At 35.8% G+C, this 17,976-nt stretch overlaps 1 protein-coding gene across 1 annotated transcript; it reads right to left on the bottom strand.

The window, feature by feature from the left end:
- Window positions 1-6,631: 6,631 nt before the first annotated feature.
- On the bottom strand, window positions 6,632-17,670 carry LOC117416798 (inner ear-specific collagen-like). The gene is made up of 5 exons (XM_059034378.1): window positions 17,569-17,670; window positions 10,475-10,861; window positions 9,113-9,202; window positions 8,570-8,641; window positions 6,632-8,340 (listed from the first exon to the last, which is right to left on the bottom strand). The coding sequence occupies exons 2-5, from the start codon at window positions 10,851-10,853 to the stop codon at window positions 7,442-7,444; spliced, it is 1,440 nt and encodes a 479-aa protein (XP_058890361.1). The 5' UTR covers window positions 10,854-10,861; window positions 17,569-17,670; the 3' UTR covers window positions 6,632-7,441.
- Window positions 17,671-17,976: the final 306 nt, after the last annotated feature.

Raw genomic sequence — 17,976 nt, 5'->3', positions numbered from 1 at the left:
TGGCTTTTCAAGGCTAGAACAACTGTAAAGAGCTGCTACTGATGCATTACAACTCCCCAAGAGCGTTCAAATAAATCTCAAAATTATAACTGGAGAACTCTTCACAACAAATCCAGCATGACATTTTATAATCCTAGCTTGTATTTTTTTAAGGCTATTAAATTACGAGGCAGTGAAAGAGGCTTTAAAGTGCTCTCAACGGGTTTGCATTGACAAACAATATGTTAAGTGTTTTTCTTAAAATAAATCTTGCCTTGTTTTACAATATAGTACTGGCAAAGAAGGTACTTAAATACCACCATGCTTGAATTTGCACCCACTAACCAGAAAAGAAGGACCCAAATACCCCAAGATCCAGTCAGGCATTGGGTTCGTGCACACTCCTATTGGAAACGACTGCTTTTTCCAACCACTAGATCCCTGAAAAGTCTCTCTATTGTGTGTTGATGGAAGCAATTTTAATAAAACTTTATGAAGAAGATATCTGGAACCCCTGTTCTTTGATTGTCACAATGTTCTTATTTGAAACATTCCTTGTGTTCTTAAGCTGCAGAAAGGAGCTCTGGGTGTGGATAAACCCCTATTCTGTCACTTTTAAACATCAGCTGGAGGAAGTTTTCACAACTATAAACAAAGTCTTACTTTTTTCACCGGTTGTGCAGCTGAAAAGACTCCCAAAAGCTGTATTTCCAAAGGGAAGTCGTTTTAAAAAATGACCACAGGGGTTGTGTAACTGTAATTTCTGCCCCCTCTGCAATTTTGGCATCTGTGTTAGTAAATGGAAAATCTCTCTGGAAATTCAGCTTTAGGAGTCTTTTCCGAAGCAGGCAGTGGTTTAAATGCTGAAATACATACTGCAGTAAACATGGTAAATAATGATCTTAGCAGAATCAACAACCGGGAATGACAGCAGTGAACAGGGAATGGCAGAGTAGGATAGTAAAAAGTAAAAATGAATTATTTGTATTTTTAAATATTTTTCAAATGACATATGCCTTTAACTCCTAGTGTTACAGAATCTGGTAACGAAACCCGTATTTTTCAGTTTATTTAATATGTCAACGTTATAGTGTAGATTGATTTTTAAAATTATTTAAACGGATGATTAATGAAGGTATGAGTTTATACAATAACATCCCAGCCTAGGTAATGAGAATCACACATTTATTGCATATTGTGTAATTTCTGGTGATCAATATATAATTACACATTGTTGATTAACTAGCTGTGGTATAAATTAATTCAATTCAAGTGTATGCATTGTTTTTAATTCCAGATATGTCATTTATCATTAAGTAATATAAATGAGTAACTTTTGTCAGTACATGGTTGTCACATCTGAGACTAAGTGTTCCCTTGTCAACCATTCAGGAGCCTCATATGGGGGTACCCTTGTGCCATCACTAAAGAACTTCCCACTTGACCGAAAATAAAATCCAAACAGTATAGTTGTGGCAGAATGTGGGTGAGTTTAAGGGTCAATGTGGTTACATCTGGACTCCACAGAATCAGCTTCTTAACAACAACCTCTTTCTAAAGTCTCAGAAAACAGGCAAACAATCAGAAGTTGAAACACATTGGTTAGAGGAATAAGCTATTTACGGTGATGCAACTGGAGAAGGTTTTTGGTTACTTCAGTTTGGAATGTGGTATCCTCTGGGTTTTGTTTCATTTTTCGCTCCACCTGTGTTTTATCAGGGAGATGTCATGTAAAATGAGGCATCAATGAGTCAAAAGGACTTTTCAAAGTCAACTGTAAGCCACAGGGACTCCTCTTAAGATACACAGGAACAAAGTGAAAATGCATACTCGAGATCATACCCTGCCGTTTTAGTTGGTGTCATATGAAGGACATTATTGTTCTGATAATAGGTTGTAAATGTGAAGATGTCTAATTCAGCTTTAGAAATATCCTTGAGAAAACAGTTGACGTACTTCTTCTAAGTGAGTAACCTAAAGTACAGTACCATATCATTCATATTTACTGGCTACTATGCGTAAATTACACCTAATAAAATGAAGGCTTTAATAATGACCTGATAGCGTTAAATCACACCAGGACAAAATGCATTGCAGACAGCACTTCTAGCCGTGCAACACTTTGGGTCACTGACTGTTACTAATTCATGGCTTGTCACTTTACTGTGTGTGTATTAGGGGGAGTGTCACCATTGTCTATTATCTACTGCATGTACTTAACACATTGTTCATAGAAACAAACTATGCCCATATACTGTAACTACAAACATGATCCTCATTTTTTAAACACATTTGTTACAGTAGTATTGTAACACAGCTTTGGCAGCTGGCTGTTTGAGCTATATATATATATATATATATATATATAAATTGAATTATACAGAATGCAACATGAATAATCACGTATGGACATGTTGGGACATTGGGAATACATTTTGTTTTGCTCCTTCAGTCTTTCAAGCAAGGCAATACATCTGTTATTCTTCTATCTCTCCCCTGTTACTCAAGGGTACTGGAATTGCAGCCAGGCAAATTAGTCAATTCCACGGATGCATAATTTAAAGTGTTTTCTGAGCAAAACTTTGTTCGTTATGATTGTTTCGAAAAAAAAAAAAACTGTCTTTCAACCACATCGTTTTTGTTTGAAGGCTTTTTTTTTCACAACCTTGTTTGCCACAGGAATGACTAAGAGGCAACTGTGCGTTGTAGAGCTTCAGTGCCCCCCAGTGGTTGATCTGAGATATGACATGTCTGTCTCTTCTTGACGAGAAACAGGTACCAGAAACTGCCAGATAAGATTCATAAGTGTTTTAAGCTGTGGTTTGTTAAATTTACAGACAGATTCTATTTAGGGTTGAGCTGTGGCTTGTGTCTCAACTAGTTTCTCTTGCTGATAGCTTGGCACAGAAGTACAACCTGTTTCGATTATGCCAATTTATTCCAATAAAGCTGCTGTTGTTGTGAAAAGCACCTGCCTTTGTCTAGTGTTTTATTTTTATTTTTTTAATTGCAGTCGGCACCCAGTGCCATCACTTGACTATACCAGGGTTTCCTGTTCATTTTGATTTAGGGAATGTAGGCATTGGGTGCAGCCTTTACAGGATGGTAGTTAACTTGCCACAGGCTGTAACACTGCCTACCTCTGTAGGAAATATTGCTTACCACTTATCTTTCAATAAAGTAGCTCCACATTCCCAGTGTATTACCTTCCTATGCTTCTGGCTCACTCGCTATCAAAATATCTATTCATGTTTACATATGTCTTACTGTTTATTCTTTGTCATGTGATGCATTACATATATACATGTGGCAGTGTTGTTACCTGTTTCCTCCCTGGGACCTTCTATAAACATTTGAAGTAAATGAATGAAATACACCAGAATCACACCAGAATCAAGCTGGGCCACCCTCCACTTTAATGTTCATAAAACTCCTGGGCTCTAGGACTGCTAAGAGAGGAACTGTATTTGATTCTACTGTCTATTAGGCCTGATGAATGGAGAATAGCAGAGCGAAGAGGGTAATGATAAACATCACATGATTTATGGGAGCTGTTTACAACTGTAAGGCTCAAACATATTAACTCCTTAGCCTGAGGTAAAAGATGGTAAGAGACAAAAGTTGAGGGACAGCCCATTAATCTTTGTAATATCCATTAGTTCTTTCTTCACATACTTTTCCATATTTTCTTAACAATTTACCTTCGAAAGATGAATGATATAATCTGCCTCTGGCGTACAACATGGAAAATGACTGCAAACTGTGACTGGGATTTTTTTTGCAAAAAAAGCTTGCAAATATTTGTCATACACTTCTATAACCAATTGGGATTTTTACACAAACTGCTCTAAGTTTGACTCTCTCAGATCAAGGTCACATGAATGTAAATATTTCACACCATTACACAAAAGCAAAATGCATTGATTATTATGTATTTGTGTCCTTCCTTTCTACCCCTTCTCTTAGTTACAGCTGCTGGAAGCACCTGTTGCTAAGTGGTAAACAGCATTGTGACCACGGGTATAAAAGCTCATTACAGTTGTTTCTCTGGTAATTATCCCTGGTATGGAAACCAATTAGTTGGTATGAAGAAGTTGCATTAACTATCTTAATCTTAGTACTGTAAAGGCTGAACTATTTGAATATTGAAATACAGTACTTGAAGAGAAGTGGGTTAGAGAAAACATGCATCATTATTATAATCCAGGACCAGGGCCCCTTGGAAATGGAGCCTCGGCCTCAATGGTCAAATCTCTTGGTTAAAGAACTAAAAAATGTATTAGTAGTAGTAGTCGTAGTAGTATTAGTAGTATTAATACAAATAATAGTAGTTTATTATTATTATTATTACTATTATTATTATTATTATTATTATTATTATTATTATTACCAGGCAGTGCCCCTCTTCTCATATTTAAAAGGGCAGTGAACAGCTAATACGTTTGTAACTTTGGCTTTTTCATTTCAAAGCCTTTTTTGTTTAGTTGAAGAAAAAAAAAAGATCAAATTCTAATGTACCGTTGCTGCTAGGTTCAGCTATCAACAAAAACAATACAGCAGCTTAAAAGGAAGGAGGACTCCGGCACACCTGGTGGATTTCAGGGGGCCAGTCTGTTCAATTCATTCTAACTTAAGCTCTCTGGAGTTGAGATTACATGCATGCAAGGCTCTTCACTTGCTTTTCTTGGCTGTTTTCATTTTGTATCAAATTAGTTCATTAATTTCTTTCCTAGCTGGTGGAAACGGTACTAAACATAATGCTGAATTGTTAAAAGGGGGTACAATTACAGCACCACTGCCTTCCCCCTGGTATGGATTGAACAGCAGATTGATTCTGGGTACCGGTATGGTTTTAACTTTTCAGGTGTTGGGAGGGGGGGGGGGGGGGCTACAATGATATTGAATTAGCTATTTATTTATTTCTGTCATGCTTCACCATCTCCCTTTTTGCACATGCAATTTAGAGCCCACCAACAGTTCTGCAAAGTAGGGGAAACTAGGGGTGAAGCAGGGGAATTTTCTAGTGCAAGGGAAACATCGCAAGATTCAGTTATTTGCAGCTGGCTGAAGACGGAGGGCTGCATGGTTATGGTTATAAAAAAGTTGCCACCTCACCAGGCTTTACCTCCTTGAGTATGGTGACCAGGGTCATCCTAATTTTATGAACCAGAATCACCTGCCAGCATTCAAAAGAAGCGCTTTAGTAAGAGTGCTCGGTGGAAGTTAGTGAACATCAGTAGTACTCTGGGTTATTTATAAATTGACATCTTTTGGTTATTTTGCAGATGATTGGGGAGGAGGTAGGGGTTACATTTACTTAGGTACAGCTCTACATCGTCCCTGTTTTAGGGTTTAATCCCAGTGTTTCTGAAAGTAATTATGAAGCATACACCAGGCTAGTGGATCTACAACTAAAATTTAAAATCTTCAATAACAAAGTGTTACAGCTAGGGGAACCTTGAATGTGACATGTTAGCCCTTAAAAAAAAGTATCTCAATGTATATGTGTTCTTCCTAACAAGGTGTATATGTCGGTTCATCTAACGTCTAGGTGACCACACATATGTGGTGTGACAGGCAGAAATCACATATGGTCAACATAAAACTGTATACTCCACTGCTGTATGTGAAACACATGTTGGAATGGCAGAATAATATGTTTTCTTAGTGGCACAACTGCAAGGGACTGATTAGCGCAGATATTTCTCATCTTGACTCATAAAAGGTCATGCTGACAAATAGGAACAGAGTTAAATAGTAGAAGGGTGTGTTCAACAAAGGCTGAGACTGTGTCTATGAATACAGAGCCCAGATCATTTGTGCCTGGCAGCCCACCTGACCTTGAGATCACTCAAGAACCGTCTGCCTGCATCCTAATAAGGACCTCATGACAGCATCACATCTTAAAATACTGTTCATTATTACAGCTTTGAAATGTCATTTCACATTTTTCTATATAAGTCAATGATGAATTAAAAAGTCCTCAGAAGATCAACAGTCTCAGCTGGGTCATTGTTTAAACCAGTTTAAGCCAGCCTCACTAGGCTCTAATTAAATTTAAGGCAGCGAGCCTTGGAGAAGCTGGGATTGAAATTAAAGCTGACGTCTCTATTCCTGCTTCTAAATCAACTTTCTTCACTTTCATAATGTTCCTTTTCTCTTGAGTATTATGCTGCAAGGCTGGTATTTTTCAATTGCAAACCTTAAGAAAGTTTTTCATTATAAACAAATCACAGCCTAAGTCATGATATGCAGCGTGGATTTGCATTTCGAATTCTATGAATAGACAAAAATGGGTTTGGTCTCCAATGGCATTTTGTATTCATACATTTTGTCAGTGATATTAGTTTCCACTTACATTGCTAAAGGCATCAAGGTTATCAACCTGTTTTATGAGTTTTTCCATGACAAAGGACTCAAAGACAGTAATCTCAAGAGCTGATGGTGAACTGCACATGTGTCCTGATTCTAATGTTTGTTCAAAGCCGTTTTTGGTTGTTTTTTAAGCAGTTTATTGAGACTTTTCTGGTTTAAAAAAAAGCACACATTTAAAACATATTTTAGGAACATTAATTAATATAAAAAAAACATGTCTTTCACAGCAGTTTTCAAAGCAAGTCCAGTGCTTACTGTTAATCTGTTAACTCTCTCAAGTGCAACTGTATAATTTGCTCACTGTTACTAGCAAGAGCTCTATCTACAATCAGAACAAAAAATTTGCTCACTGTTACTAGCAAGAGCTCTATCTGCAATCAGAACAAAAAATCTAAATGACAGCGGTACTGAACTCTGCAATATCTTTTTCACCATAACAATCATTTAACCCACATGCATAGTATAAGCAGGAGCTTGGGAACTGGGAGAGTTTTACAGCTAAACTATTTCCTGCTGAGGTGTATCCAAATAAAAGTTCCCCTCTAGAACTGGGCTCCTGATTGTTTTCAATCTACCGAGAGGCATGCTCAGTTTTTACTTCAGGATACAACACTGAGGTCATTATTGTCCAGTAATATCATTATCAGAACCAGTGATATACATTACATATGAATATTAGGTTTCTAGATGCTTGAAATGTTCTTTCTATTTAAAAAAAAAAAAAGCAATGCACAAGTCTGGAATTACTGCTTCATTTTATTTCACGTGTTTCTAATAATTAAAAGCACAAAGCAGTTAATAAGATAATTAACAACATTGTGTATTAATCATTTACAATTTGAATAAATGCATATGAGGAGATACAAGGGTACTGAAAATATTTATTTGTATACACTACTTCATTTAAATATAATACTTCCTTCTTAACTCCCTCAATCAGTTTGTTTTAATCCCAAGAAAGAAATGTGTTAACTGTGTTTTACTGATACTGTGTTAAGTAATTACACATATCTTTAAATTATATGCTATCCCTTTTTCAATACTTCTGTCAATTACGGAAGTCAAAGAGAGTTGGAAATGGCACAAATCAAACCTCATCTGAATATAATAAAAATCCTGAAAAGGTGCTGTCGTCTTCATTGCTAGCATACACCCCATTCCAGTCTCGCAGGGTTTCCAGCCACACTTGGTCACCCTGATTTAACTTCAAGAGGATAAAGTTAGAAGCTTGGTCAATATCCTGTCCGTACAATGAATCCCTACTTCTGAGCTTTCTGGAGCCATCAACGACCAGCACCAGCCGAAGAGGCCTGTTTCTTACAGTCACATGGTAGGTGAAAACATACACCCCCGCAATGCTGCAGTTGAATTTACCGATGCTTGCGTCATAATGATTCTCCCCATTGTAGAAGATCTTATCGAATTTGACAGGGAAACCAGATGTAGGGAACGATTTACTGGGTGACAGGCCAACGCTGAAGCTAGATCGTTTGAGTACCAGGCTGTCACCCCTGGCTCCTTTAAATCCTCTTTGCCCACGGTCCCCTTTCATCCCTGGATGTCCCCTGTCACCTTTTGGTCCACTGTTCCCCCTTGTCCCTGCTGGTCCTGGTAAGCCTGCAGTGCCAGGGTTGCCTTTATCTCCACTTGCTCCAGGTTCTCCTTTTACTCCTTCCAACCCATTGGCACCATTGGCACCACTGATGCCAGGATCCCCGTTATCTCCCTTTTCACCTTTCATAGCCTCTTCCCCCTTCTCGCCTTTACCCCCTTTTTCCCCTAGTGCCCCAGATTCCCCTTTGTCTCCCATCTCCCCTTTCTCTCCTGTATCCCCCTTCTTTCCACTTAACCCCTGTACACCCGGAGGCCCCCCTTCACCTCTCTCTCCTTTCGTGCCATTCTCACAAGGATCCCCTTTCCCTCCTCTGTCACCTGGAGGCCCCGTGAAACCAATATTTCCCTTCTCTCCTTTTGATCCGAAATCACCTGCAAGCATTCAAGAACAAAAACAATGGGTCAAGTTGACTGTGTAAATGGAAAAGCATCCTTTCAATCTAATGTGAGAAGCACTTTAGGAAGATTTTAAGACTGGAAAAAGCAAATAAAACATTTTCACACTGAGAAATTAGCAACTACAGCAGTACATATTTATTCACAGTTTTGCTTAACCCTTTAGTGTGATTAAAAACATGAATGAGGGTGTGTTCCAATATACCTTTAGGTCCTTGCTTTCCAGGAATGCCTGGGATTCCACTCATTCCATTGTCTCCTTGGTCACCTTTGTCTCCTGATGAAAGAAAGTTATTGTAATATGGATGTTAAGTTTGATGTCAACTTAATACGAGTAAGTCATGACAGGAATACTCAGAAAGCTACAAGAAAAAATTACTTTTTCTGGGATGTCCCCAAATACCATTTAGTTTATTTTCCAGACATAATTGAAGTGCAACTGAAGAGCAAATGATGTCACCAACATTCAGCAAAGCAAGTTTCTACCATTTCAATTGAGCAAATCGATTCCAAACATTACAGCACATTCAACTGGTATCTTTGACATAGTGGCTGCATGATAACAATTGTAAGTAAGCATTTGTCTGTACTCTAAATCCATCATGAGACCACAGATATGTTTCATGTTCTAAAATGTTATGATTGAAGTTGTATTTCTTAATGCAATTCAAATTAAACATCCCACTAGTTACAAAACCACATCATTGTGCAATAGATCAAACTGGAATGAAACAGCCAGTTACTCTACCTTTCCCTCCCTGTAGCCCATTTAACCCAGCAGGTCCTGCTGCCCCTTGCAACCCTCTTAGTCCCTGCTCCCCTCTTTCTCCTCTGGGACCTGGAAAAGGTAAAAAAAAGTTTGAAGAGAAAAGCAAACATCTGTGAAATCAGAATAATAGTGTGATTTACAGCTACCAGTAATTAACCAGATTTAACTAATAGTCTGTTTGAAAACGTATTACCCCAGTGTGAAATATGGTTGAAAAAGTTTTAAATGATTAAGTATAATTAATTAACTCCTTCAGCCCTAATTAAATGGTTTAATTGTCATACATCAAAATATAATTTAAAATGGGCATAGATATGCAGCTTAGTATGTAAGACTAGTTTACTGTACATGTTTTGTAAGGAGTTTTCTTTGCTATTCTAATAGTAGTCTGGAATTTTGAGTGGTTATATTTTCTAGACCTGTCTGCAGTGTTGAAGGCGTTAATATACACCATGCTTATATACCAAGGCATTGCTGTGCTTTACCATACTAATCTGTCATTTTCAATGCTTTATTGATCTTTTGTTACACTATTACGGGGTGCCACAGTAAAAGGATAAGAATGAATTAGCTTGTAAAGTCAATACTGTTGGATTGTGAATGCAAATTAAGTGCTAATTGGTGCACAAAATCGTACCTAAATGTGTTTTAGTCCTCTAGAAGCAATGCAATGCATTTGGGCATTTAGGTCTTTTAATTATTGAAACGAATTAAGGTTTAAAAAGTGATCAACAGAAGTTATTTATTCAGCTATTGCGGTGTTTCATACAGGTTAAAATGCTTTGCAAACACACACAACTAATACCCTTGAGCATTCTCCATATTTACTGTATATACCCCTAGAGCTTCTGTTCAACTCATCTTACAATTAGCTCAATAACAATGCACTGTATGAATTGCATGGCATTTGCTTCAGAATAAAAACTTAGCAATGTACAATGAAGATAACGGATTACCTTGTTAATGAACACACCAGCAAGCATTAGAATAGTGCAACCTATTTATGTCTGCATAAGAGCCAAATATATACCTGCATAAAGAGTAGCAAAACCAAGGCCTCATTGGCATTGCTAACTTTAAATGCCATTTAAAAACATAAAAACATATTCTAAGGAAGGACCTATGTATTTCTTTATTCCTCCAACAAACATATTTTGTGGTAAAGAATTGTGTTTTTATTATTATTATTATTATTATTAGTAGTAGTAGTAGTAGTAGTAGTAGTAGTAGTAGTAGTAGTAGTTCTTTCAAATGATGGTTGCATAAAAACATGTATTGAGTTCACATCATATATTGATTAATTTCGATGAACACGAATGTGGCTTTATGACTTAAATTTACCTGGAAGCCCTCTGTCACCTTTCTGTCCTTTTGGCCCTTGTTCAGGGGGACAGCACTCGCAGAAATTGAAGAAGCACTCATTATAATCGAGGGTGAAGTTTTCATGTTCCCCACTGGGAGGTGGTGTTGTTATGGTCCTGAAGGTGTGCTGCACGGTGTTGGGGAACGTGGTGCTGTCAGTGGCAGCTGAAGAAGAGGTTTCAGTGCCGTCCGTTGTCTCCTCTGTCGTTGTGCTGGAGAAGGTAGTTGTGGTCTGATGGACCTCTTGAAAGGGCTTCTTCGTGTACTGGTATTTTGGAAACTGGGTGGTCTTTGCCGATATATGTCCAACAATAATAACTGCTACGAACAGGGCCGCTTGCACAGAAAAAAATCCCATGTCTGTACCTGAAACAAATAAATACAGAAAAACAGAACAGTACTTGCATAAATAAATCTTTCAATACAAAACTCTGGACTGTTTCGTTTTACAAATGCTGAAATTGAGGATACAAGCTCATCATTTGTGTTTCAATCTTCAAACAAATAGTCACATCGAATGTTGTGTAACAGTAAGAGTATAAATATGGTGTCCTCTTGGCCTTTTATATTTACACTGAATATTCAATATTCCCCATTACTGTATTGTCACTCATATTAAATGGCAATTTAAAAGGAAAAGGTGCATTTGTTTTCTCATTTAATTTTTTTTTCTTTTTTTTTTTTTTTTACAATTGTGAAGGATGAAATAGGAACAAGTAAATGTCTATATAGCAAGTAAAGGTGAGAAAATAAGCCCCATTAGCAAAGTGGTAATGTACAGCACAACACCATTTTCTTGGGGGTTTTTTCTCCCAAAACAGAATTTACAAATTCATTTTAAAGCTAGTTTAAGAAAGCAGGTGAAACCGTTATCTTTGTTATTTGCTCTTTAAAATCTATCTAAAGTGCGTTGGCCAACCTAGAGCCAACAACAAACACTGCACCTATTGTGGAGAAAGCTGAATAATAAAATAACAATCCTGTTGAATATCACATCACTGATTTCGTATAATAGGGTTCAGTTTAGTTTTCAGCACTGTTACCGACCCGGTACTGTAACTTAACTCCATGGGTTAAATGAGAACAGTTATTTGCTTTGTTAAGAAAAATGTCATCTAAGCAATTAGGATCTTAAAGTCTGACAACTCCACAGATTTAAACACGCATATTAGATACTCCAGGTTTTATCTTGTAATTTAATGTTCTGCGGTTCAGAAGTTAAATGGTCAATAAAAAAAGAAATGTTACTTGCTAAAATAAATTTAAAAAGCATAGAAATACTCAATTATGTATGGTTTACTTTATATTTCTATCTTTCTTTCATTCATGTGTTTTCAATTGGTTTATATTCTCATTACAACTTGCATCCAATAATTAACTAGTGGCATGCACTAAACAAGAATAATTGCACACTTAGCTATTCACATTCACTTGTCAGATTAATTTAAATATGATATTACATTACATTATATCTTAATTCATTCTGGCTAATAGGTTATACCTACTGTACTTTAAACATTTTTTTTTATTATTATTAAAGTCCCTTTAGTAAAAAGTGCATACAATAAATGTAATATTTATTTTGGAATGCAATTTCTGAACTTCAGAGCTAATTAGTTAGTCCAAATTGGCACCTACCGTATTAATGATCTCTTTATCATTTATCCCATCCCTTAATAGCACTTTGGACAAAGTAGAAACATTCTCTTTCAAGCACAGTTTAATGTTATTGCTTTAATTCTTTATGTCCTGGCCAATGGGAAGGTATGAACAGCAGGATTGGTGGATTCTCACGATTTTCACAAAATAGCCTGAAACCTGAGGAAATGCTAATGTTTGTCGACATGTACTTTTTAATTGAACTTTCCTTTTCTGAGGTGTTCTTGTTTTCTTCAACTTTGTGATATTAGATATGGCACTCTCATGTACTCATTGTATAAACAGTTGGCCATGGGAACAGTGGCGCTGGTGATTTGATATATAATGCATTCCTCTTCCTTAGAAGAAGTTATGGAAATTTCACATGCAGGTACTGTAAGTTCCTTTTAATGATAACGTTTTTATTTTATTTTTAATTTGTGTTTTTAAACAGGTTACAGCTTTTTAAAATGGTGTAATATTAGTAAAATCTTGAGTCATAACATTATTTATAACGTCCTCCTGCTGAAAGTAGAAGCTTGAGCAGACCTATTTGGAACAAATTGTCTGTGGAATGTGAACAAGCTTGGCTGTCCACAATGGAATATTATCAGACAATATAACATGATTATGGGGCACAGCAGCTTTAAAATGAAATATTGTAACAGCAGAATATCAGATCTGCAGTATGTTGTATATAACTGGTACAATCGGACTGCTCTTATGATGAACTGATCTCATAAATATACCAAAATCCATTCAAACCAGGGCAATCCGAGCTAAGGTCTTAATCATTTAAAATATTGATATTCTTTCCCATACAATGCATGACCTAGCTAGAGAATATAAACTGTAGGATTGGCAAACTCTGCCAAGTATTTTTTGAAAAGTGTACTCAAAGTGTAACAGAGAAATCAAATTTCTTTTGAAAATGTATTGCGAGTAACACCTACAGACCACATGGGAAAGCTCAGGTGAAATGGAGTCTGGGGGGTCCAGCGATAGACAAATGTGACCAGATTAAGAAAGTTAAATGACAATTAATGAAAAAAACAAACCATTTTCTATGTATTTATTTTTTTAAGAAATAAAAAAATATGCTATCATTATTATAACCTTCCCAAAAGTATTTTAATTCTGGTTGGAGGGTGTATAACAAATAATGAAAGTTAAGAGTCATTCTACTGGTGTTGTGTAATGTGCTTGGGAATCTGTTTACTGTATAATGCTGAATATGGTACACAGTGGTAAACCAAAAAAAGGAACTTACATAACCCCCACTTGGCTCTAATGGAAAAGATTCTATCTGCTTGTTACAAAGAAATGTGTGTCTTCCTAATCAAACAAAGCTCATGCAGCCTAGTGCGGTAATCTTGAATCAAATGGGAAACTCAGGTCCTATGGACATCAGTATCAAATAGATTTTAAAATAATGCCCGATACAGTGTCTGCATTATACAGTGTGTATATATATATATATATATATATATATATATATATATATATATATATATATATATATATATATATATATTAAATACAGAATTTTTGCTTTATCAATCATTGTTTTATTTCAAAGCATCCCACTGATGGATAGCTCCCAGGAATGTGGTAAACACACATATCCCAAATCCATTTAAGAATCATGTTTTCTTGTAAGGGTTGATATTTCCAACCCTTTTTGTTTTTCTAAAGCATTAAGATATCAACCAAACGGTATTTGATCAGTCTGCTGGAATATTTCCATAAATGCACTTGCCGAGCGAGCTGATAATCAGATTAACGTGTTTTGTATATTATTTATTTTTTTAACCTGAGACACTTTATCTCTGTGCTTTAATTTGTTGTCAGCACTGTGACGCCCATATTGATGTGCTTCCTGCGGTATACTGGTAAATTGTAACTATAATATTACCATCAAAGTGGTAAACTATCTCTTAGGATAAGTAAATGCATTATTTTTACATAAATACAAGTGAAAGTCTATCATCATGAATATCTTAGCCTCCACAGACACATATTCTACACACAGCAACAAGACTTTTCATCCTCCAGATGTGCACATTCAAATATAGAGTAACTTTAATCAACAACCGACATTTGAATATAGATATAGATATAGATATACGTTTACATGGCTACTTAATTCAGATGCAATGTAAAATAACAAATTGTTATTATGTTTTTTCTTAAACAAGTTGGTTTTTTTACTGCTATAAAATGGTAGGGATTTGATTCTCTGGAAATTTGAGAAATAAATTCATAGCAAAATTGTCAGTAATATATAGACAAAGAGAAGGAGATGTGACACCTTTTGTTAGACTAACTAAACAGTAATTTTCGTTTCACTGTATACAGTTTGGAAATGTATTGCTACCTACAGTGGTCAGACTTAGTCATTTTTGCCAAAATCATGTTTACAGATACATTGGATAATATTCTTTCAATAGGCTATATCCTCTGGGCAATAGCTGAAGCGTGAAAAAAATAAAAGTTGAATATACTATTTTTGTCAAATTATAAATACCAAAATTAAAATACAAAAATAACAATATTTCAGAGGACCAATTTCCCTTTGTTAACCCATCAATTAATTCTGTTGTCAGATACATTCAACTTGAAAAACAAGTGCTGCTCACATCTAGGCAAAGAGAACACTGTTATCAGTGAGCATGGGACAAGTTGTAAATGTCAAACAGCCAACTGCAGGGCAGAGGGAAGCCAGACAAAGCAGAAGGGAGAGGCTTTGTTGCCAAAGAGCCCATTGTCATTTACACTTGATACCCGTTTCATCATTTTCATTCAAATTAAGAGGCGTAAGAAATACAGACACGTTATCCATGTGGTCGTTTATTTGATTAAAACTCAAATGCCATCTCCAAAGTTCAAGGGAGAGGACGATTTGAATTGTTTCTGATAGCAAACTGAGAATGCCAAAGCAACAAAACATTTAAGTCTCCTTTTCTTTTTCAGGCCAGATGCCTCTTGGTTCCCAGAGATTTTCTATGCTCTAATCAGCCCCGGAGCCCCCGCTAGGTCCTGGGTATCCTGTGATTGCTTCCCCTCCTTCACTGGATCCCTTGTACTTGGAAGCTACAGTAACTATAACTAGCTCCCTATCTAGGCTTCTCACTATTCCTCACACTCCCTGACTCCTTTAAACTGAAACCTTGTTATCCTGGTTAATTTAAGGAATCAAAATCTAGAAGGAGGCACTGGGACCAAATCTTCATATTGCCTGGAAATCTTGGCTTGTCTCACTAGCTGTATTGTGTCACATCCACACTAGAAGGCTCAGGGCCTTAGTTAGAGGGCCCTATTCATAATACTTAAAAGGGCTGGTTTAAGGAATGTATCTTCAGGAGTGTTTTTTAAAGGTTGTTTTGATTATTTACATCAAGTTTTCAGCTCATGAAACCTTTTCTCAACAGTCTGAGAGAGTGCTAGATGTTCTTAGCACTATTCAAAGCACTGCTAAGGTGTTTATTAACACTGGAGTGGGAATTTCATTTTAAACACAAAAACTAAAAATACTAAAATAAATGTAATATATTTAGTGACAAACATTTTTTTCAATGTCTTCAAGAATTCATTATAGTGTTTCTAATTTTAGCACTATTGAGGATAATAGTTTTGGATAACACACACATTTTAAGAAACAAAGCATTACATTGTTTCTACTAAATAAGCAAAAGTGATACACTGTAACAGAAATGGTTTTCAATCACATTGCCGTATTAAACAAACAATGGCACCTGTAGTAGTTTGGTATTGTTACCTGCATCTCCTTTATCACCTTGCTCTCCTGTTTGTTCTGCAGGTCCTGTAATGTGGTAAAAATGCTGGTTCTGAAGTCCAGTAGGGTAAAGTGATGTCCTACCGATGAGAAGGTTGCCAGAAATAATTTGTCTACCATAGTCTCCGTTGTGTTGTTACTGGACTGGCCAATCGAAGGTGTTAAAAAATTGAAAATGTAATTACACGTCCAGGGGTGATTGAGGAGCTGTGTTTAAAATCTTGAAGATCATTATCGGTTTTTCATGTGTTGAACTCTCTCTATCTGTGTAGGTTGCTAAAGACTTCTCTGCTTGAAATTCTGATCCGGATGGAATCACTACAACTCTTGTGAGGGATGTTCAGACTGAGAATCAGGGTCATGTTGTTCTCTTTGTGTTACAGAACATGCACTGATGAACTCATCGAATTGAAAATGAAAATCAACTAAACCAGTTGAAACGAAGCTGGCTTCATACCTAAGAAAAGACAGAAACTAGTGTGATAAATAGGAACAGAAAAAGTGTTTTATTGATAAAATTGTATTTACTGCATATGTATGGGAAATTTTACCTTTGGTGCGTAATAATGCAGGACCAGTTTTACCGTATTCATTTCATTGGAAATGAATATGCTTGATATTTATGGTAGCACCATTGGGCTCCTATAAATAGTCTGTTTGACTTTATTCAGCACTTGCAAATCACATATGGTGCTCAAACTGGTGCTAGTTTTATAGCACACAATCTTTCTGAGTCTCCATGTCAGTATATGCAGTTTTGAATATATCATGGTATTCTAATTATATTTGAAAATAATTCCAATGATGGGTTCAACAGACAAAGCAAAGTTTTACTAAAAGCTGTTTTAAAAAAAAAAAAAAAAAAAGCCAGTCTTACCTTGCATTTGCTAGCCTTCATCTTTGTTGCGTAATGTTTTCTTTTGTTGAAATGAAAATGCTTTTGCCATTTGTTTTGCGCTTCTTTGAGAGTTCTGCGTTTGGATTATAATGTCACCCTGAGCAGAGTATCTTAATATCGGAGGACATTAAGTCAGGTGGGGAACCTGGTTTTACCCCCTGCGATACTAAAATGTAATTAAATGTAATTTCTCCTGATTTTAACATTGTTAATTATATCAAGTTTTATCATTTTTAGTTTCCCAAATATTCATTTGAGAAAAAAAAGATGAATAAATGAATTGTAATTGACAGTTTTCGAAAAATAATATTTAGTCAAATATGAAAAAATGTACTATTGAAAAAATGAAAAGCAAATATAAGACTATGGTTTTGCATCTATTTGCATGTTGTAAAGAGCTGTGTGTATTTATATTAAATACAGTATATTCAAATATAATGAACTGCTTTCATGAGGAATTAAAAGCCATGTAAGTGCTAATACAATAACATGTGTAATGAAAAATCTTAAAGAGCTTTAATTAATTAAATCAACAAAAGCAAAATTACTTAACAAATGTAAAAAAGGAAGAATCTGTAGCAAACTGAACTCATCCCAAAAAGCCTGGAATGAAATACAGTTTCATTTAAAAACCTGCAGCAGTATATCAATAATCCTAGTAGCAAATCAATAATTATGTGCTATTCTGATATGGAATGACAATTGAATCATAAATTACTGTTTGATAAGATTTCATTTTACCTGGAGAACGTTCAGCAGGTCATTCTCGTTAAGTCTGATTTGCAAAGTGGAGTTCGTGATTACTTTAAGAACCGAATGATATTCAAAGATGACTTTTGCGACCCTTCATTAGAATGACGCTTCATTTACCTTCCCCTTTGAATATTTATAACATGAATGTTTTCTATAGGGTGGGACCTCCTTATGCATGAATAGTCTGTGACACTTTAGAATGGACTTTAAAATGTCCTACAATTCAAAAATGTGACCCTGAAACATTACACTACTCACTTGAATACTTTTACCTTAGATACTATAACATATTAACTTCCCATGTATGTTTTTAAATGAATGACTTCTATTGTTTAAGTAATGGGTTGATAGTACCTTTAAAAAAAAAAAAAATTATTTCTTAGCAGACGCCCTTAT

Source organism: Acipenser ruthenus, chromosome 12 (assembly GCF_902713425.1).
Source record: "Acipenser ruthenus chromosome 12, fAciRut3.2 maternal haplotype, whole genome shotgun sequence".
Taxonomy (NCBI): domain Eukaryota; kingdom Metazoa; phylum Chordata; class Actinopteri; order Acipenseriformes; family Acipenseridae; genus Acipenser; species Acipenser ruthenus.
This window is presented reverse-complemented; position numbering and strand designations above follow the sequence as displayed.